Source organism: Megalobrama amblycephala, linkage group LG6, assembly GCF_018812025.1.
Source record: "Megalobrama amblycephala isolate DHTTF-2021 linkage group LG6, ASM1881202v1, whole genome shotgun sequence".
NCBI lineage: Eukaryota > Metazoa > Chordata > Actinopteri > Cypriniformes > Xenocyprididae > Megalobrama > Megalobrama amblycephala.
In genome coordinates, this window is record NC_063049.1 from 39,166,120 (window position 1) to 39,182,857 (window position 16,738).

The following is a 16,738-nucleotide window of genomic DNA, read 5'->3' on the forward strand; positions in this document are numbered from 1 at the left end:
AGCTGAGGGCTCGGCGGCGGCTGGAGCTGAGGCTCGGCGGCGGCTGAGGCAGGAGCGGAGGGCTCGGCGGCGGCTGGAGCTGAGGGCTCGGCGGCGGCTGGAGCTGAGGGCTCGGCGGCGGCTGAGGCAGGAGCGGAGGGCTCGGCGGCTGAGACTGGGGATACTGGCTCGGCGGCTGAGACAGGGGATACTGGCTCGGCGGCGGAGACTGGGGCTGCTTGCTCGGCGGCGGAGACTGGCGCTGCTTGCTCGGCGGCGGAGACTGGAGAACTTGGCTCGGCGGAGACTGGAGAACTTGGCTCGGCGGAGACTGGAGAACTTGGCTCGGCGGAGACTGGAGAACTTGGCTCGGCGGAGACTGGCGCTGCTTGCTCGGCGGCGGAGACTGGCGCTGCTTGCTCGGCGGCGGAGACTGGCGCAGCTTGCTCAACGGCGGAGACTGGCGCAGCTTGCTCGGCGGCGGAGACTGGAACTGAGGGCCAATCCATACCCTCAAATATAATTAAGATTCCCGTAGGAACGGGAACGGGCTCTGGAGAGACTGGAGCGGGCTCTGGAGAGACTGGAGCGGGCTCTGGAGAGACTGGAGCGGGCTCTGGAGAGACTGGAGCGGCATGCTTCCTCCTCCTCCGCTTGCGGGACCCAGTGGAGGAGTGTGGGTCCAGGAAGTGAGTGCAGGTGACGAAACAGGAGGATCATGGGAAAAGGAGTCCAGGGGAACAGGGGTTCTGTGACAATCTGCAATTACTCAATTACTTAGAAGACATGTAAGGGTTCTTTAGAGATATAATGTTCCAGCAAGTCTGCTTAATCAATTACCAAAGAAGCATGTCAAAATTATTCAAGAAAATAAGATTTTCTTATCAAGGTGATAAAATGTTGTGTAGCAAAAATGAGTACACCCTCCTAAAAGTTACTAAATAAAATGAAATAAAAATTTCCTGGTTTAAGTTTAAGGCAATGTTTGATCAACAGGTAAGTATATTGAACGAGAAGTAATTTCTTGACAATTAAAAGTGTTATATACCCCACTGAATCATTCTCAGTCTTAAAGGTTTTCTAAGCGATCCTGGGCGGAGTAACTTCCTGTTGATGTTCGAAGTGTTGTCAAACAAAACAGGCTAGCTAGACCCTCCCTCCTCCTCCTCCCCCTCCCCTCCGTGCTTCCTGAAACAGTCATGAACGCGCATTTAAAATCATTCTTGTCGGTTATTGGCTGGAGCATGTTTATTATGTTAAGTGGTCCAGGCTGCACCAGTTTGTTTTTATTGCCGTTTTCGGAGCTTGTGGCAACTACAGAGACTGTGTTTTTTTACAGTGTGTTCAGGGGACAGGCAGCTAGCGGATAGTGAGGAGATGTTTGCTGTATGTGACAAAAAATGTTTTGGCCTGAAAACGTGTGACATCACTTAGAGCACCTTTAATGCTGACAACAATGGAAGCACTTGAGAGAGAACTGTCAGGAGACTTATTTCTTAGCACAAAACAGGTTTTTAAGTGTGAAAATATAGCAAAAGTAACACAGAAATTCAAAAACAATGGACTTGTGACAAGGCCCCTGAAATAATCAGGCCTTCATTTTAAGCTTTCATTTAGTGATGAGGGATTTTTTTGCTAGACAAAGAGCAGGAGAAATACCAAGCGAGTGTCTCAGAGCCAGAAAAAGCTATGAAAAGAGTGACTGTTTATCTCACAGAGTAAGATGCAGCCTGCAGAAATGACATGCATGGTTGTTGTTCTCACTGGAACTACCTACTGTAGCCAAAGCACAATAAAGTCAGTTAGCCATTTTCAAAGCCCATATTTACAAAAATATAGATTCTGGCAATCAATACTCTGGTCTCATGAGACCAAATCAATCATTCTGGATCTAACAGCATCCATTGCTAGAGGAGGAGTACAGTGAGAAGCGCCTGGTTCCCACAGTAAAGTTCAGTGGTAGGAAAGCTCTTATATAGGGATGTATGAGTGCTGAAGGTGTGAGGGTGTTGTGCTTTATCAATGCTGTCATGAATTCCCACACCACTGGGTAATTTAATACACAAACTTGAAACAGATGTTACCCTTTCCTCATTCCCTGCATTGTTGGGCATTTTTTCAACATGACAATGAGGATATGCATTCTCCCAAGGTAAAAAAAAACTTCTGAGGACAATGGACATGTATTGCACTCAATCTTAACACTCTTGAGCACCTGTGGGGGATTCTGTAGAGACAAGTTGAGCAACACTCCCCATTAAAGATCTGGACATTTAAGGAGCTCATCATCCAGAAGTTAAACAGGACAGATGTGACAATTTGTCATGAACTTGTACACTCTGTGCCAAGAAGGGTCAGCTGCTCTAGAGCAGTATATTCATGTTACGGTCGGTACTCAGTCTGTGTCTTGTTTTTTTTCCTGTTTTGTCCCTCCCTTGTTTGTCTTGGTGTCGCACTATCCTTTTGGAGCGTGTACATGCTCTCTCTCTCTTAGGTGGACGTACCTGTTCATGATTTGAGTGGCTGATTGATTGAGCTGACTGATAAAGACGCCAACAAGGAGGAGAAAGAAACAGAGACGACAGATTTTGTGGGCTAGCCAGCAAACAAGTGTCTTTATATCTTTATTTTGCTTTGGTTGTTGTTTTTTTTCCCTTTGTTAGTTGTTGTCTGTTCTGTTAAATTCTTTACTTGGTTGTTATGTTCGTTATTACTGTTATGAGTGGGTGAATAAATAGATTTGATTGATTCCGCCGTTTACTCGTTCTTGTTTATGTTATGTAATCTCTCTTCTCTTCGAGCTGATATTTTTATGAGAGGTTGTAACAATTTAAAATTATGGAGGGCATACTAAGTATAAGAATATTACATTTGTTATATTACATGTAGGGTGTACTCATTTCTGCAATCCTTAATTTCAACAAAATTGGCTAATTTACTTATTTTATGGCTATTAATGACATATTTCTCAGTTAATACATTTTAGTTTTGCCATCTTTCCATGAATTGTATCATAAAGAAAATCTTTTTTATTTGTTCAGAAGGGGTGTACTAATTTATGCTGTGCACCGTATATACAGAGGTGGGTAGTAACGAAGTACATTTAGTTCGTTACATTTACTTGAGTAGTTTTTGGAAAATTTCTACTTTTTGGAGTAGATTTAAATGTGGGTACTTTAACTTGAGTACATTTGTAATGAAAAATCTGTACTTTTACTTCGCTACGCTGGGCGACGTTCCTCTCGTTACTTTATTTTAATGCAATACAGTAGGGTGATATCAGGTAAAATGGGCCATTTAAGGTTTGGGGGTCCCAGCCCCTCTGGAATTTAGAGCCAATGACTGCAAAGGATTTCAAACTGTTGTCATAACTGTGCTTGACAAGTAACAGGTGATTGGTTTATGGTTGCTATGGTGGGCGGGCAATAATTCAAATCAAGACTGCACCAGAAAGCTGCATGATAAGTAGCCTGGCATACCAAATCTAATTAAACTATTATAAGGATGATAAATCTATAAAAAAAACAAACATGCACATAAAAAACTATGCATAGTATCTGTCTTGATGGCATCCATCAGAAATAATGCTGTTAGTTTGGTATATGAACATATTTTTTTGAAAAGTGATATTTTTTTTGACGGCCCAATTTACCTTAACCCACTGAGGTAAAATGGGCCACATGGTTTCAGCTAAAATGGGCCATCCTCTTTGTCACTCACAAACACACATACACATGTGTGTGAGTGTGTGTGTGAGTGTGTGTCTGTGTGTGTGTACATCCGTGCGTACACACACACCCACGCACATACATACGCACCTACACACACAAGTCAGTTATGTTTTAAGTGAACATAAACAGTTGAGAAAGAAACGCATGTGTAACAGTATATTGGATCTATGTGTCAGGTCTTAAAGTGACAGCAGCCTAATATATCTGCTGCCAAATATCTATAGCAGTTTTTCCCCATTGTGTCGATGTCAAAATTGTGGCCAGTGAAAATGCTGAGTGGCTTGTAACTTTGGTGGCTGCTGAGCAAAAAAGTTAATGTCAAGCCCTGTACAGAACATACTTTTTTAGCACTCGCAAAGTAAGTACTTATTTAAAATAAGTTCCTTAAGAGAGCATGCAATTTTCAGATGCAGCCCACATTTATGCTTGTTTTTGGATCCAGAGATGCTGTACTATTTCATAAGATGCATTACAATGCCTCCTACAACCTTCGCAAACATTTCTAAGGATTTCGACACAGAGGAAGACTTGCATTTTTTTGCTCAGCCATATTTATTTGAACCCGAATACATGGACGAAGAACTAAGAGCGATGGAAGAAGCTCATACACAGCAGCAACCGCTGATACATGCAGTGTCACTGCGGAGTCGTGAACGCAGATTGACAACAGACCCGTAAGAGTATATATATATATATATATATATAGTTACAAAATGACTAGTAACGAGCTACTCGAGTAGATTTTCAATGGATACTTTTTTACTCTTACTCAAGTAACTATTAAGATTATTACTTTCACTTTGAGTAAATATTTCTGTAAGTACTTGTACTTTTACTTGAGTAGTTTTTGGATACTCTACCCACCTCTGCGTATATATCAATGACAGTCCATAGCAAATTTTCTCAAGGAAATAAAAATCTCTCAACTAATGCTGTAAACTATACAGTTGGTACTACATTACTATAATATTTAGGGTTAAAATGAACTGATTTGTATACAAGCACTTAAATTACACTCAAGGAAGTTTTTATAATAAAATTATTATACTTTACAATTACATATTTATATTTCAACTCCAATTCATTTTTTGAAATATAAACATTTAAATGGTGGCTGTCATAACTTGATTTATTCAAACATGCATTAAATATTCAAAGACTTTAAAAAAAAATTATATTGAATATGGTGCACACACTAAGCAAAATGCTTCTCTCTCGAGTTATTTTTAAGATGCGTAACAAGTTTATGGTCACTAAATATTTTTGAGGTAAATGTGACATTGTTTACGAGCTGTTTTATTGACGCCTTTCCACACTTGAAACACTGAGCGATTACATGAGGCATATGGATTTCAGCAGTTGTACTGTATATTTCAACATACCTTCAGATGTTTATTTCACACTGTAACAAAATAATCAATATCAAATTGAATCGTAAGCTTGTGAACTGGAATGAAATCGAATCTTGAGATGTGTGTCAATACCCAGCCCTAGTCATTATTCAAGACCATAACCCTTATAACCACCTTATTTTTCAACGTGGAAGTAAGGTTTTCTGTGAATGAGCAAGACTTCCGGTTTATTAGCCGCTATAGGGAAATAATGAGAATATCAAAGTGCAGTAAACTGTAAAACTGTTTGCGCTACAAACCAGCATGTTTATAATTTAGATAATACATTAAAATAATATGGTAATACCAGTTTGCAATATCAAGCAGCAGAACTAGCTGTTTTGTACAGCTAAGAATAACTGGAAGCAAATGACACCAGAAGCCAGACTCAATCAATTTACAAATGGCAGTGCTCACTCTTACCTGAGAAAATTAAGGTGGATATAAGCAAATAATGATTTAAAAAAAAAAAAAATATTGAGGCATGACTGCAGTTTTTAGACCAAAGGTTTATTTTGGCATATTACAAAATACTTCTTACAAAACCTTACAAAAACATTGGAAGATATAAAAAACAAAAACGAGATGCTGGGAAAAAGTATCAAAAGATGGAAAACCTGGCTGTTAACAGACATTGGTAATGTATATTCCTACACTTTAAACAGTTTCAAGATGACAGATTGCATTGGTACCATGTATAAAACTTCAGGCTTTATGGCTTTCCTTATTGCTATTCAATGTAAACTGCATTTGGACCAACTTATGATTTGCATTTGCATAAAGGAGGCAAAAATATACACTAATCTGAACAGTAACTATTTAGAAAGAGGATGAAAGTAAAAACCAATGAAATGAAACATTCTGTATTAGTGCTTTCAAATGTGTGAAGACGTGCTCTGAAAACTGAGTTTGCCTCTCTAACAGTTGGTCAAATGAAACGAAAGCCAAAGAAAACCATATTTGCTTAAAGCTTCACAAAATAATGTAGAAGACAAAAAAAGCAATTAAAGACTGAAATTGTAGTCTATGGAAAAGCTTCCTCAAAATAAGAGGGGTACCGAAATACTACTCATTTACATCTACAGCACACAATACGCAAATAAAATATCAAAAGCCTCTTTGTAGATCAATAATTGATTCACAAGTATTCAAGCATTTTCCAGGTTTCCATTTTGTTCATTACAAACATACACTAATTGTGGTCCACTACTCAAAACACAGAGCTATTCTAAATGACTAAACTACAGTTCAGATGTGGCTTTACACTGGCTCATCCATCTCATTTTGGAATGGCAAAGGTAATATGTAAACTCCAGTTTAAGGCATTTTTGAGATGCAACCCTTGGCACTTCATTAGAAGTGTGGTAAACAAATGGAAGAACCACCGATTTATTTTTCCTATATATATATTAAAAAAACAAAAAGACAAAAAAAAAAAAAAAAAAAAAAAAGAGAGAGAGAGATGATAAGAGACTAGAGACATTGCACAGTCGCCTAAAGACTGAGGAGTATACAGATCATCTTCCTAACTAGCTTTAGGGCACTTTGGAGTATCAGGCAGACTGGCTGATGTCAAGTATAACTGGCTGGTGAGATGCTGCTTTGAAATTAACTTGGCGTTCACTTGCCATAATACTGCACAGCACATTATCACGGATTCACCAGTGTGCGTACGGACACGGGTTCCAACTCAGTCTCACAATGCTTCGCACAATGTTCAGCAGCCAAACAAAAAGAAAATACACAACACACACACATACAGACTCTTTCCACTTTCCAAGATGAGCAATTCCAACCCCAGTTGGGGCGCTTCGTTGCACAAGAAAGCAGTTGATAGTTTATGAGTTTCAATCAAGCACGGATCCCTGTGAGAGAAAAGACAATAGAATTAAAACATGCACACATCTTTATTCTAAGAATATGACAACTTTAATCTCAATTTATTTTGTTTTTTTTGTGAAATTTGAGTTTTATATAAGGGGTGTAACAATATATCGTGCCACAATGCATCGCAACACAAAAATGCAACAATATGTATTGTAAATAGTGACATTATGTATTGTGTGCAGTTCCCCCAAAACGAAAATTACTAGTTACTTAAATTCAAGTCTACACAGTTTTAGTGTCAGTTCTACATTGAACTACTAATATATATATATATATATATATATATATATATATATATATATATATATATATATATATATATATATATATATATATATATATATATATATATATATATATATACACACACACACACACACACACACACACACAAGTTGAATATAATGTATAATAATGCAATGGGGGAATATTTGTGGGTCCTTATAATGTCTAATGTTACCTGTACAAAGTGGCCTACATTATTTTAAATATATCTAGTCAGTGATGGAGTGCAAGCATATTCGTCTAAAATAATTCATTATTTTTAGCTTTAGAATCTTTTTTTTTATTTTTTATTCTGGTGTCACCATTGTCCTGTGCATTGGGTTACCAGCACCAAGTCCCAGACTATTTCAAATGTAACACCAAATTTAGTATTTTAACAGTTCATTTGTTAACCTTTTACCATGTCTTTGCGTATCATAATGATATTGTATTGTGAGTTCAGTATCGTGATGTGTATCGAATCGTGACATGAAGGCTCCCCCACCCACCCACACCAAAATAGTTATTAAAAAAGAGAAAGTTTTTGGATGTAAATGTAAACAATAGACCTATTTTGTGTTTGCAAACAGCGATGGTTTTGTGGGCGGAGCCTACCTGGTGGCTGAAAATAACAGTTCTGCACTAGCAGTTTGTGGAAGCCACAGAATAAGAATTAATAAAAAAAAATTTTTAAAAAATTTAAAAAAAGGGTAATTGAGTTTCTCACAATTGTCTTTTTTCCCCTCAGAATTATGATACATTACTCACAATTGTGAGTTTAAAGTCCAAACTGGGAGATGTAGACATGCAAATGCAAGAAAGAGAGTCAGAATTGTCAGATAAAAATGTTATACGTTTAAATATTTCATGCTGTAACTGCTATGCATGCATGTCCCCTATGAACTGCATGTGAATATTACAGTCTACTATTAAAGCATGAATTTGATGTAAACAGTAAGTCTAATCATTGCACGTTTTGTCAGTCCAGTCTGTGACTTTTAACATAAACGTCTGCGTTTAGCGTCAATGGGTGTCTTCAACGACGGTATTCTATAAAAAGCGAAGACTACATTTTTTGTATTCCGATTCTGACGTCCAAAGGCACAAAACATTTTTCTATTATTCTGTGGATTTTGCCCATTTTCCTCCACTTGTTACCACTGCTTTTCTGCCACCACTATGTGTGTGAAGCTGCAAGTGACATAACTGATGTCTGCATCAAATTGGTCTATACATTGATGTCTTTGAGTTAACGATTTCTTTTCAACCAATTAAAAATTTTCACTCTTCTGTCTCACCTTTTTCACATGTACTCCCTTGCTTCTCCTGAGCGAAGTTGAGTCTGTTTTGCTCGACAGCAGTGCCGTTGGACTCTGGGCTGCTGCTGCGTGAAGGACTGCTCTCACCGTTCTGATAGGCCATATCCAGATGCTGCTGGGCCAGTTTCAGGTGTCTACGGAAGCGGTCCATATCTCGCAATGACGACTCGTCGCCAAAAGGCTCTCGACAAGAGTCCAAGTTATACTCTGGCTTTATTCCCATAGACAGCTTGTCTTTTTTCAGGGCTGTGTGGTACCCTGGTGGGGCAGTGGGCACCTGTCTGCATATGGCACCACGTGGACGTGCAACACTTTGGTGGCGTGAACGTCGCCGGAAAGCATCACGGATTCCACTGAGGCCCAAATGAAGAATCTCCAGCACCGTGAGAGACAAGCAGAGACAGCTCACCGCATACATGATCAGCAGGAAGATAGTTTTCTCCGTGGGACGTGACACAAAGCAGTCCACCGTGTGCGGGCAGGGGCTGCGAGTGCACACGTACGAGGGGGCGACCTCGAAACCGTACAGGATATACTGGCCGAAGAGAAAGCCCACCTCAAAAAGAACCCGTGATAGAAGCTGCAGGATGTACACCTTCATGAGCCCGTCCCTCTTTATTCTCCGTCGCCCGTCGTGTTTAGGGGCTGGCTTCTCGGGAGCTTTCGCTTTCTCCTTCTCTGGCAGGATCTCCTCCGTCATCATGGGGTCTTCCTCGCCGTTGTCCTCAGCCTCCTCATAATCACGGTTGGCGCCGCGCTTAATCATGGGCATGCGTTTCCTGCATCTCGGCCCGTACTCGTCATCATTCATGCGAGCGATCTTGTGCATAGCAAAGCCCAGGTACATAATAGTAGGGGTTGTGATCATAATGATCTGAAAAACCCAGAATCGGACATGAGAGAGCGGTGCAAATGCATCATAGCAGACGTTCTCGCAACCAGGTTGCTGGGTGTTACACACAAATTTGCTCTGTTCATCATAGTATATTGATTCACCCCCCACGACAGTCAACACAATGCGGAAGATGATGAATAATGTAAGCCAGATCTTGCCCACAAAGGTGGAGTGGTTGGAGATTTCATCCAACAGCCGTGTAAGAAAGCTCCAGCTCATGGTGCTCCCAGAAGAACCACTGTCTCAGTCCTGCATGAGAACAAGACATTAACTATTAGTAACTGAAAACTGCATCAAAAATAGAATAAATAAAAAAAATGAATACATTACACTCAATAATAAATGTCATGAATATAGCATACCATTCTACAACATGACTGACAAAAGCTGTATCACTAAAGAGAGGAAATTAGGTGCCAATTCAGTAAGAATTATTTAAAATGGTAAAAATCAGGAACAAAGGATTATAGCAAAAATCTTAAGAATTAAATCTGTAAAAGATGCTTTCCTTCATCAGGAAAAGTTGAAAGTTCACATGAGCATGAGAGCCTGTATTAACCAGAAAGATCCCCTAGATGGAGCTAAAAGGTTACTTTTTTAACAAGCTCTTTCACAGAAACACCCAACTCAGCTAAGGCCAACAAATTGAGGAAGAAAAAAAAAACCTCACTTAACATTTAATAAATGAGAGCCATTTTATTAACTATAATTGAGTGAAAACACTGTTCTTTTGCTCTTATATGAAGGGGGGGGGTAGCTAAAGAGTAAAAATATATCATTTGAATGAGATATTTACCACAGTAGTATTATCTGACCTCTTGTGTGCAACACCTACTTGTCAGCAAATAGAGCAATGGTTCCCTAACTTTTTAGTGGCATACCCCCTGAGGCATTTCCACTTAGACTGCAATTTTACATTAAAGGAAAATATTTGCCCCTTCAATTGATTTTCAGGTGCATTTTTTTTTTACCTTTATAAAAGGCAACGTTTTGTCACGTTTTGTCAAATTCTGAAAATTCCATTAAATTATTAATATAATAAAGCAATAAATTAAACAATCAATAATTTCAATCAAATTAAATCAGTATCAAGAAAAGCCATCTTTGCACTGCAGTGACATAAGCTGCATTTAGACACTTTCACACTGTTTAATGCTGCTTAGAGGTGGTCTGGATGCAATTACAATGGCATAATGTTATGAGAATGTTTTAAATAAAAAAAAAAATTCAATAGAGAATTCTGAATAGTAAAAACAAAGTGATACTTTTCAATATTAAACAAAACTGCACGAAACATTATGCACGCTGCGTGTGTGGTTTTGTCTGCAAAAGATGATGCAATTTGATTGGATGTCACGTATTTGAACTTTTACAGCACTCCCATTTTCCTGTTTTTACATTAGATTCTGCATTTTACCTGTTAGAAATACATGCTTGGTGTTAATGTAATTTTAAGGTGAGGTAGAATTAAACGAATTGCAAAACTCAGCATTTTGTTACCTCACACAGCCCAGTTTGAGAACCACTGAAATAGAGCATGGGTCTTATATAGACCTGAGACACAGAAAGAAATTCCTTATCCCATTTTGGACAACCAAATGCCTGTGGAATTGGCAGCTCTCACAAAGTAAATTCAAAACAGGCAACCAGTTGAAAATGGTTTGGTCACAAACTGGAGTAGAGCTACTTTGAGAGAGGATGGGGTCATCCACAGGTCTAATCAACTGCGCAATCCTCACAGGCTACATCAAGTAAACAAAAGACGCTTCAGGCATGGCTGTGACTTGATTTTTCCACAAAAGTTCAGTGTGTGAATTTACCGAAACTTCTGTAAAGACACTCTGGGGTTCTACCCATTATTGACCATTGATTTTTTTATAACTTTGTTCTTGATTACTGGATGTGGATTTTCAAAAATAAGCCCTACATAATTTGTAAGTTTACTATATATACTTATAGATTTTACTTGTTATACTTTACAGTGCTACACTATACAAAAGACCCCCCCCCCCCCCCAAAAAAAAAAAATCATACATGCATACATATGAAGAAAATAACTAGCAGAACATAACCAGAAAAAAAAAAAAAAAAAAAAAAAAAAAAAATGTAAACTGGAATTTACATTAAAGACCGTTTTCCCCATGACCATGGGAACCTTGACTCTCACTCCAGCCCAAGCCTAATAAAATAAATTCTATTAAAACTTATAGGAACTGGTGGGTGACATGCTGCCAATGGCCACATCTTCTGTCCAAGGGTTTATTAGAGCCAGTCACATAAATTGAGGGCCACGCTGCTGTGGTAAAGAACAGAGACTAAGAGTGCCATTTAAAGGCGTCAAATCACTGTAATTTGTACTCTGTACAAAGGGGCCATATCCGATTGCCGGTAGCAATACAACTGTGTGGTTGTCGTTTGGAACATTCCACAGCTGGTGTCCAGTTGGCCCTCAAAGTAGGGCCCCAAAAAGGCTCTACACCCATAACACACCTAGCTTAGAGATCTTATAAAGGTGTGATCTTACAACAGGGCCCATGCACTTTTTCCATGCCACTTATAAATATAAGACAAGGACTTTAAATAATATTATATATATATATAAAATTATTTCTGTACCTGAATACTGTTAGACTTACCTGGAAAATATAAAGCACTATTTATTTCATTTGTATGTTTGTTCCATTGTATTTTCTATGCTTATTCGCTCACCTACAGATCACCCCAATCATCCTAGAATGATTAAATCTTTCCAAATAGAGCTATTCAAGTCATCTGGTGATTTTTTTTGTTTTTCATATCACAATATATATTGCAGAAAAACAAAATATTGCAATGGCAGTTTTTTCCAATATCGTGCAGCCGTAATTCATGATTCTAATGCTGAAACATCGATGGCTGAATGTCTCATGCATATGGCACACAAAATGGGAAAGGTTTCGAAACGGAAAAATTTCAAAGTCGTCATTTGATTGTTTGAATTCTACAGGATTTACGAGAGACGTTGGAATTTCACTGGGAGTGGAAATGAATAGGCTTGGACTTAGTGCTGGTAACCCAATGCACAGGACAACGGTGACACCAGAATAAAAATATTCATGATAGGGCTGCACGATATTCCGTTTTAGCATCGTAATCGCGATGTGCACATCCGCAATAGTCACATTGCAGGATACGTGCGATGTCTAGTAAAGGGGGTCATTAATGCGTACGGACCAGACACCATGGTTCAAACCGCAGGTGATTTTCTGATTAATTGCAAAGTTTGACCATCATACAATGAAAAGATTATCATTTGAACGCGTTTTAGGTCAGTTTATACATTCAAGGGATTTTAAACCATTTGAGCGTACAAAGACGTGAAAGAGAACTCAATTCTGAACGTGCGGCTGTTTTAGGAGCGTGCACGTGACACACAGAGCTGCACAGATGCACACGGACGCAGAATGCTGTTCTCTTTCCCGTCTATTTGTGCCTGAGTGGACACATACATGCAAAAGAATGGTCAAAATGCATGTCAAAGATCAACTACCCTTGTAAACAATTTATGGCTTAGGTGAACGAAACCATTGAGAAAGACAACCGGATGTGTAACAGTATTTTGGATCCGTGCCACGTATTCGCTCTTAAAGTGACAGCAGCCACTGCTGCTTTGTGTCATGAATGTTAATAAAACAAAATACAAAGTCACTTTTGTAGTTTTAACACAGATTAATCATGTTTAATTTATAGAGTGAGACTATGCAGTATTATTTTACATTTGATTTTTCAATTTCTGTACCTGAATACGGTTAGACTTACCTGGAAAACAAAGCACTATTTATTTCATTTGTATATTTGTTCCATTATAATTATCTATGCTTGTAATTTGTTAATTATTTTCTATGCTTATTCATTCACCTACAGAATCACCCCAATCATCCTAGAAAGATTCATTATTTCCAAATAGAGCTATTCAAGTCATCTGGTGAATTTCTCTTCCATATCACAATATATAATCGCAGAAAAACAAAATATTGCAATGTAAGTTTTTTCCCAATATCGTGCAGCCGTAATTCATGATTCTAACGCTGAAACGTAGATTTATTTTACCATTAGCTGAATGTCTCATGCATATGGCACACAAAACGGGAAAGGTTTCGAAACGGGAAAGTCGTCATTTGATTGGTTGAATTCTACAGGATTTACAAGAGAAGTTTGTGTCAAATTCTTTAATGCTCCACCTGAAAACAAAGCCATTGTAACGTCAAACTCCCTCATAGAAGAAGAAAGCCATTGTGTTTACAACTGGGACAATGAGCGCTTATCAGGATCAACGAAATACTGGATTTTCTAAAGTATGTTTGCGGCTCCACTGTTGCAGTAAACTTGCAATGTTCTTGAATTATTAATTAGATGAGCGCCAGTCTGTTATCGTAGGGACATCGACTTTTACATTTTTACACCCCTAAACATGACGCACAACAAAACAAACTGATTGGTTGCTTTACACGTCGGCCAATAAAAGCTGTGATAAAGTCTAGACCTTCTGCCGTTAGTCTAAGGCTAAGAGACTAGGCTACTACTTACATATTTCAAATGACAAACCATGTTTGAGGTCGATCAGAGCAAACGTTTGGATTTCCTGCACGGCACAATTACCACATGGACCAGCGGCATTAAAAAACCAAGTCCATAACGGACAGATACTTCCTATGGAGTTTTTTCTTTCTGCGATTAACCGACTAATTAAAATTTGGTCGACTGAGCTTCTTTTCGTCGACTAATATTTAATCGACTGTTAGTTGGCAGCCCTATTAATTAAGTCATTCCAAATCTGCATGACTTTCTTCTTTGGAACAAAAGATGTTGAAGAATTAATAACATTGGACCACACTGACTTTTTCCAACTTTTTTTCTTTATTTAAATATCTTCTGTGTCCCATACATCTCTGGAATGACATGAATGGGTGAACTATCTCTTTAAGTTGTTAAAAAATCTGGGACACCCTCAGCAATACCTAAAACCTAACCCTGACCTCCTAAGTCAAGCAACTCCACATAGAGCAACCATTACCACGTCAGACATTAACTTCAAGAGAGAACAGAGTGGCTTTGTGGAGACATCTGAGAAAGTAGTTATCGTTCCAATCCAGATTCCTTCAGCTCTGGTGGAAGGACAGGAGGCTGGTGCTTCAAAACATCTCAGTTTCAAAGAAACTTGAAAGCATTTTGAAGCAGCCAGACTTACTTGGCCCTTGGAAATTAATTGATGAATAAAATGACAGTAAAATTACATGTGCATGTGGTGTAAAAGTTAATTTCTCTCGTGCTTTTCTTTTTAAGTTTCAAAATAAATCACATCACTCCCCCACACCAAAGAACATGAACTTATTGAGCAACATGGCAGGATGATGGGTAATACTGGCTTTTAAAACGAAAAGTCTTGAATTTTAGTGAAATGATACTTTGTAATATTCTTGATCAAATAACTAAAGTTTAAAAACAAATGCTTTATCTATTTATAATACTAGGGTTAGAGAACAAGTATGTTACAGTTTAGACATATGCCCATGAAAAGATCTGTCGATAATCAGTTTGAGATATAAAACCAATATTAAAGTTTCTTAAATCAGTAAATGAATAATTAATATCAATAAATGACGACAACAACAGTAAAGTAACCAGCAACTTTAAACGATTATATACATCATAAATTACACTAAAACTTCATATAACCACTCACTCTAAGGAATGAATGTTTTTAACTTAAGAACAAATATATTTGCATAAAAAAAATAATATAACGCTAGTTTTTACAGTTAGTAGTTTAATTTAAGTAGCACAAAAACAAATGGGATCCAACTATTTCAGTATATCGATTAAGGCGCCGAGAGATACAGGATGCAAAATCAGGATGCAAAATAATCTGTATGCCTTTATTTGTTAAAAATCGAACGATTAGACAGTATTAAATCCGGAATATATTGTTTTTAAGGATACTACTAAGAAATATTTCGATAAACAGTCGTCTCTCATCCAACGCAACGTGTCGGTGTGCGCGCGCGAACGGTGGCGCGCTTTTACCTGTGAATCTTTTGCTTCTCTCGAATTAAAAAAAAGAAAAAAAGCCAACGTCCCAAAAAAGCTGCGTGGTTGTTTAACCAACGCCACTTACAGAAGAACATGATACAGACTTAATATCGTCCACATAGACGTTTCATCATACAGTTAGGAAAGTATGATGATTTGTCTGTTATCCATCCACATTTCCAAGAAAAAACTCATCCATCTGCGTTTAAGTTCACTATTGTTCTCCGACTGACGCAAGAAACACGCGACAATTCCTTATAAAACAGCTTAAAGGCACTAGTTAAACGCTAAAGGTATGGTTCGTGAAAAATACTTGTATAAACCTATCACAAATCAACCGATAAAGAAGAAAACTAACGTTAGTTATTTCGTTGTGTGTGAGCGAGATGTCACCAAAAATCCGTTGGCCACTGTCGAATTTCAGTTAGTTGGAGAGCGTGGAAAAACACATACCTCGTTGAGAAGATTTCCACACTTTTCCTCAGCTACGTCCTTCGAAATAGTTTGTACAATCAAGTGAAATATCACCACATCTCAGCTATCTTTGACAATAAAAGCCACACTCTTTATTAACCCATTCGGAGTCCTCTTCCCCACACGCGCCGTCGGGTTGTACTTGGGGTTCATGTGAGTAGGACAAAGAGGCTCCTGAAATGCTCCTCCCGCCTCGTCTGCCCACCCCCTTTTTTAGGCCTGTGAACTGGTATGAAATCTGGTATGATATATTCAAATCATGCCGATTTTTTTTTACTTGCTTTGCATCCCATCACATATTTTGGAGAAATGTAAAAAATAAATAAATAAAATACAATTCCACAATAGCACATTGCAGTGACAGAAATGCCTCATGGGTTCCCAGCTTCCCACACCCCACTTTTTGGTTCATGAGGGATTTTTTTTCTAACTATATCATGTCACACCAATGAATCAATACTGAGATATTAATATTTTCAATATTAAAGTTGTAAGATTGATCCTTACACCAATATCAGTGCTAAAGTGTTTTTTTTAAACTAACAACTTTATTTTTTATTTAGCATGAAAATGGATGTATATCATAAAACTTGAAGAGACAATATTAAAGGGTTAGTTCACCCAAAAAAGAAAATTCTGTCATTTATTACTCACCCTCATGCTGTTTCACACCCGTAAGACCTTCGTTCATCTTTGGAACACAAATTAAGATATTTTAGTTGAAATTCG

General features: G+C 38.2%; 1 protein-coding gene across 1 annotated transcript; it reads right to left on the bottom strand.

Annotated features, from left to right (window-relative positions):
- Positions 1-5,590: 5,590 nt before the first annotated feature.
- Positions 5,591-16,219, bottom strand: gjc4b (gap junction protein gamma 4b). The gene is made up of 3 exons (XM_048194573.1): positions 15,989-16,219; positions 8,551-9,715; positions 5,591-6,966 (listed from the first exon to the last, which is right to left on the bottom strand). Exons 2-3 carry the CDS (start codon positions 9,683-9,685, stop codon positions 6,953-6,955), a joined length of 1,149 nt encoding a protein of 382 aa, XP_048050530.1. The 5' UTR covers positions 9,686-9,715; positions 15,989-16,219; the 3' UTR covers positions 5,591-6,952.
- Positions 16,220-16,738: the final 519 nt, after the last annotated feature.

Bases quoted from the DNA above. Each gene is read 5' to 3' on its own strand.
- gjc4b (XM_048194573.1), bottom strand. From the start codon at position 9,685: ATGAGCTGGAGCTTTCTTACACGGCTGTTGGATGAAATCTCCAACCAC.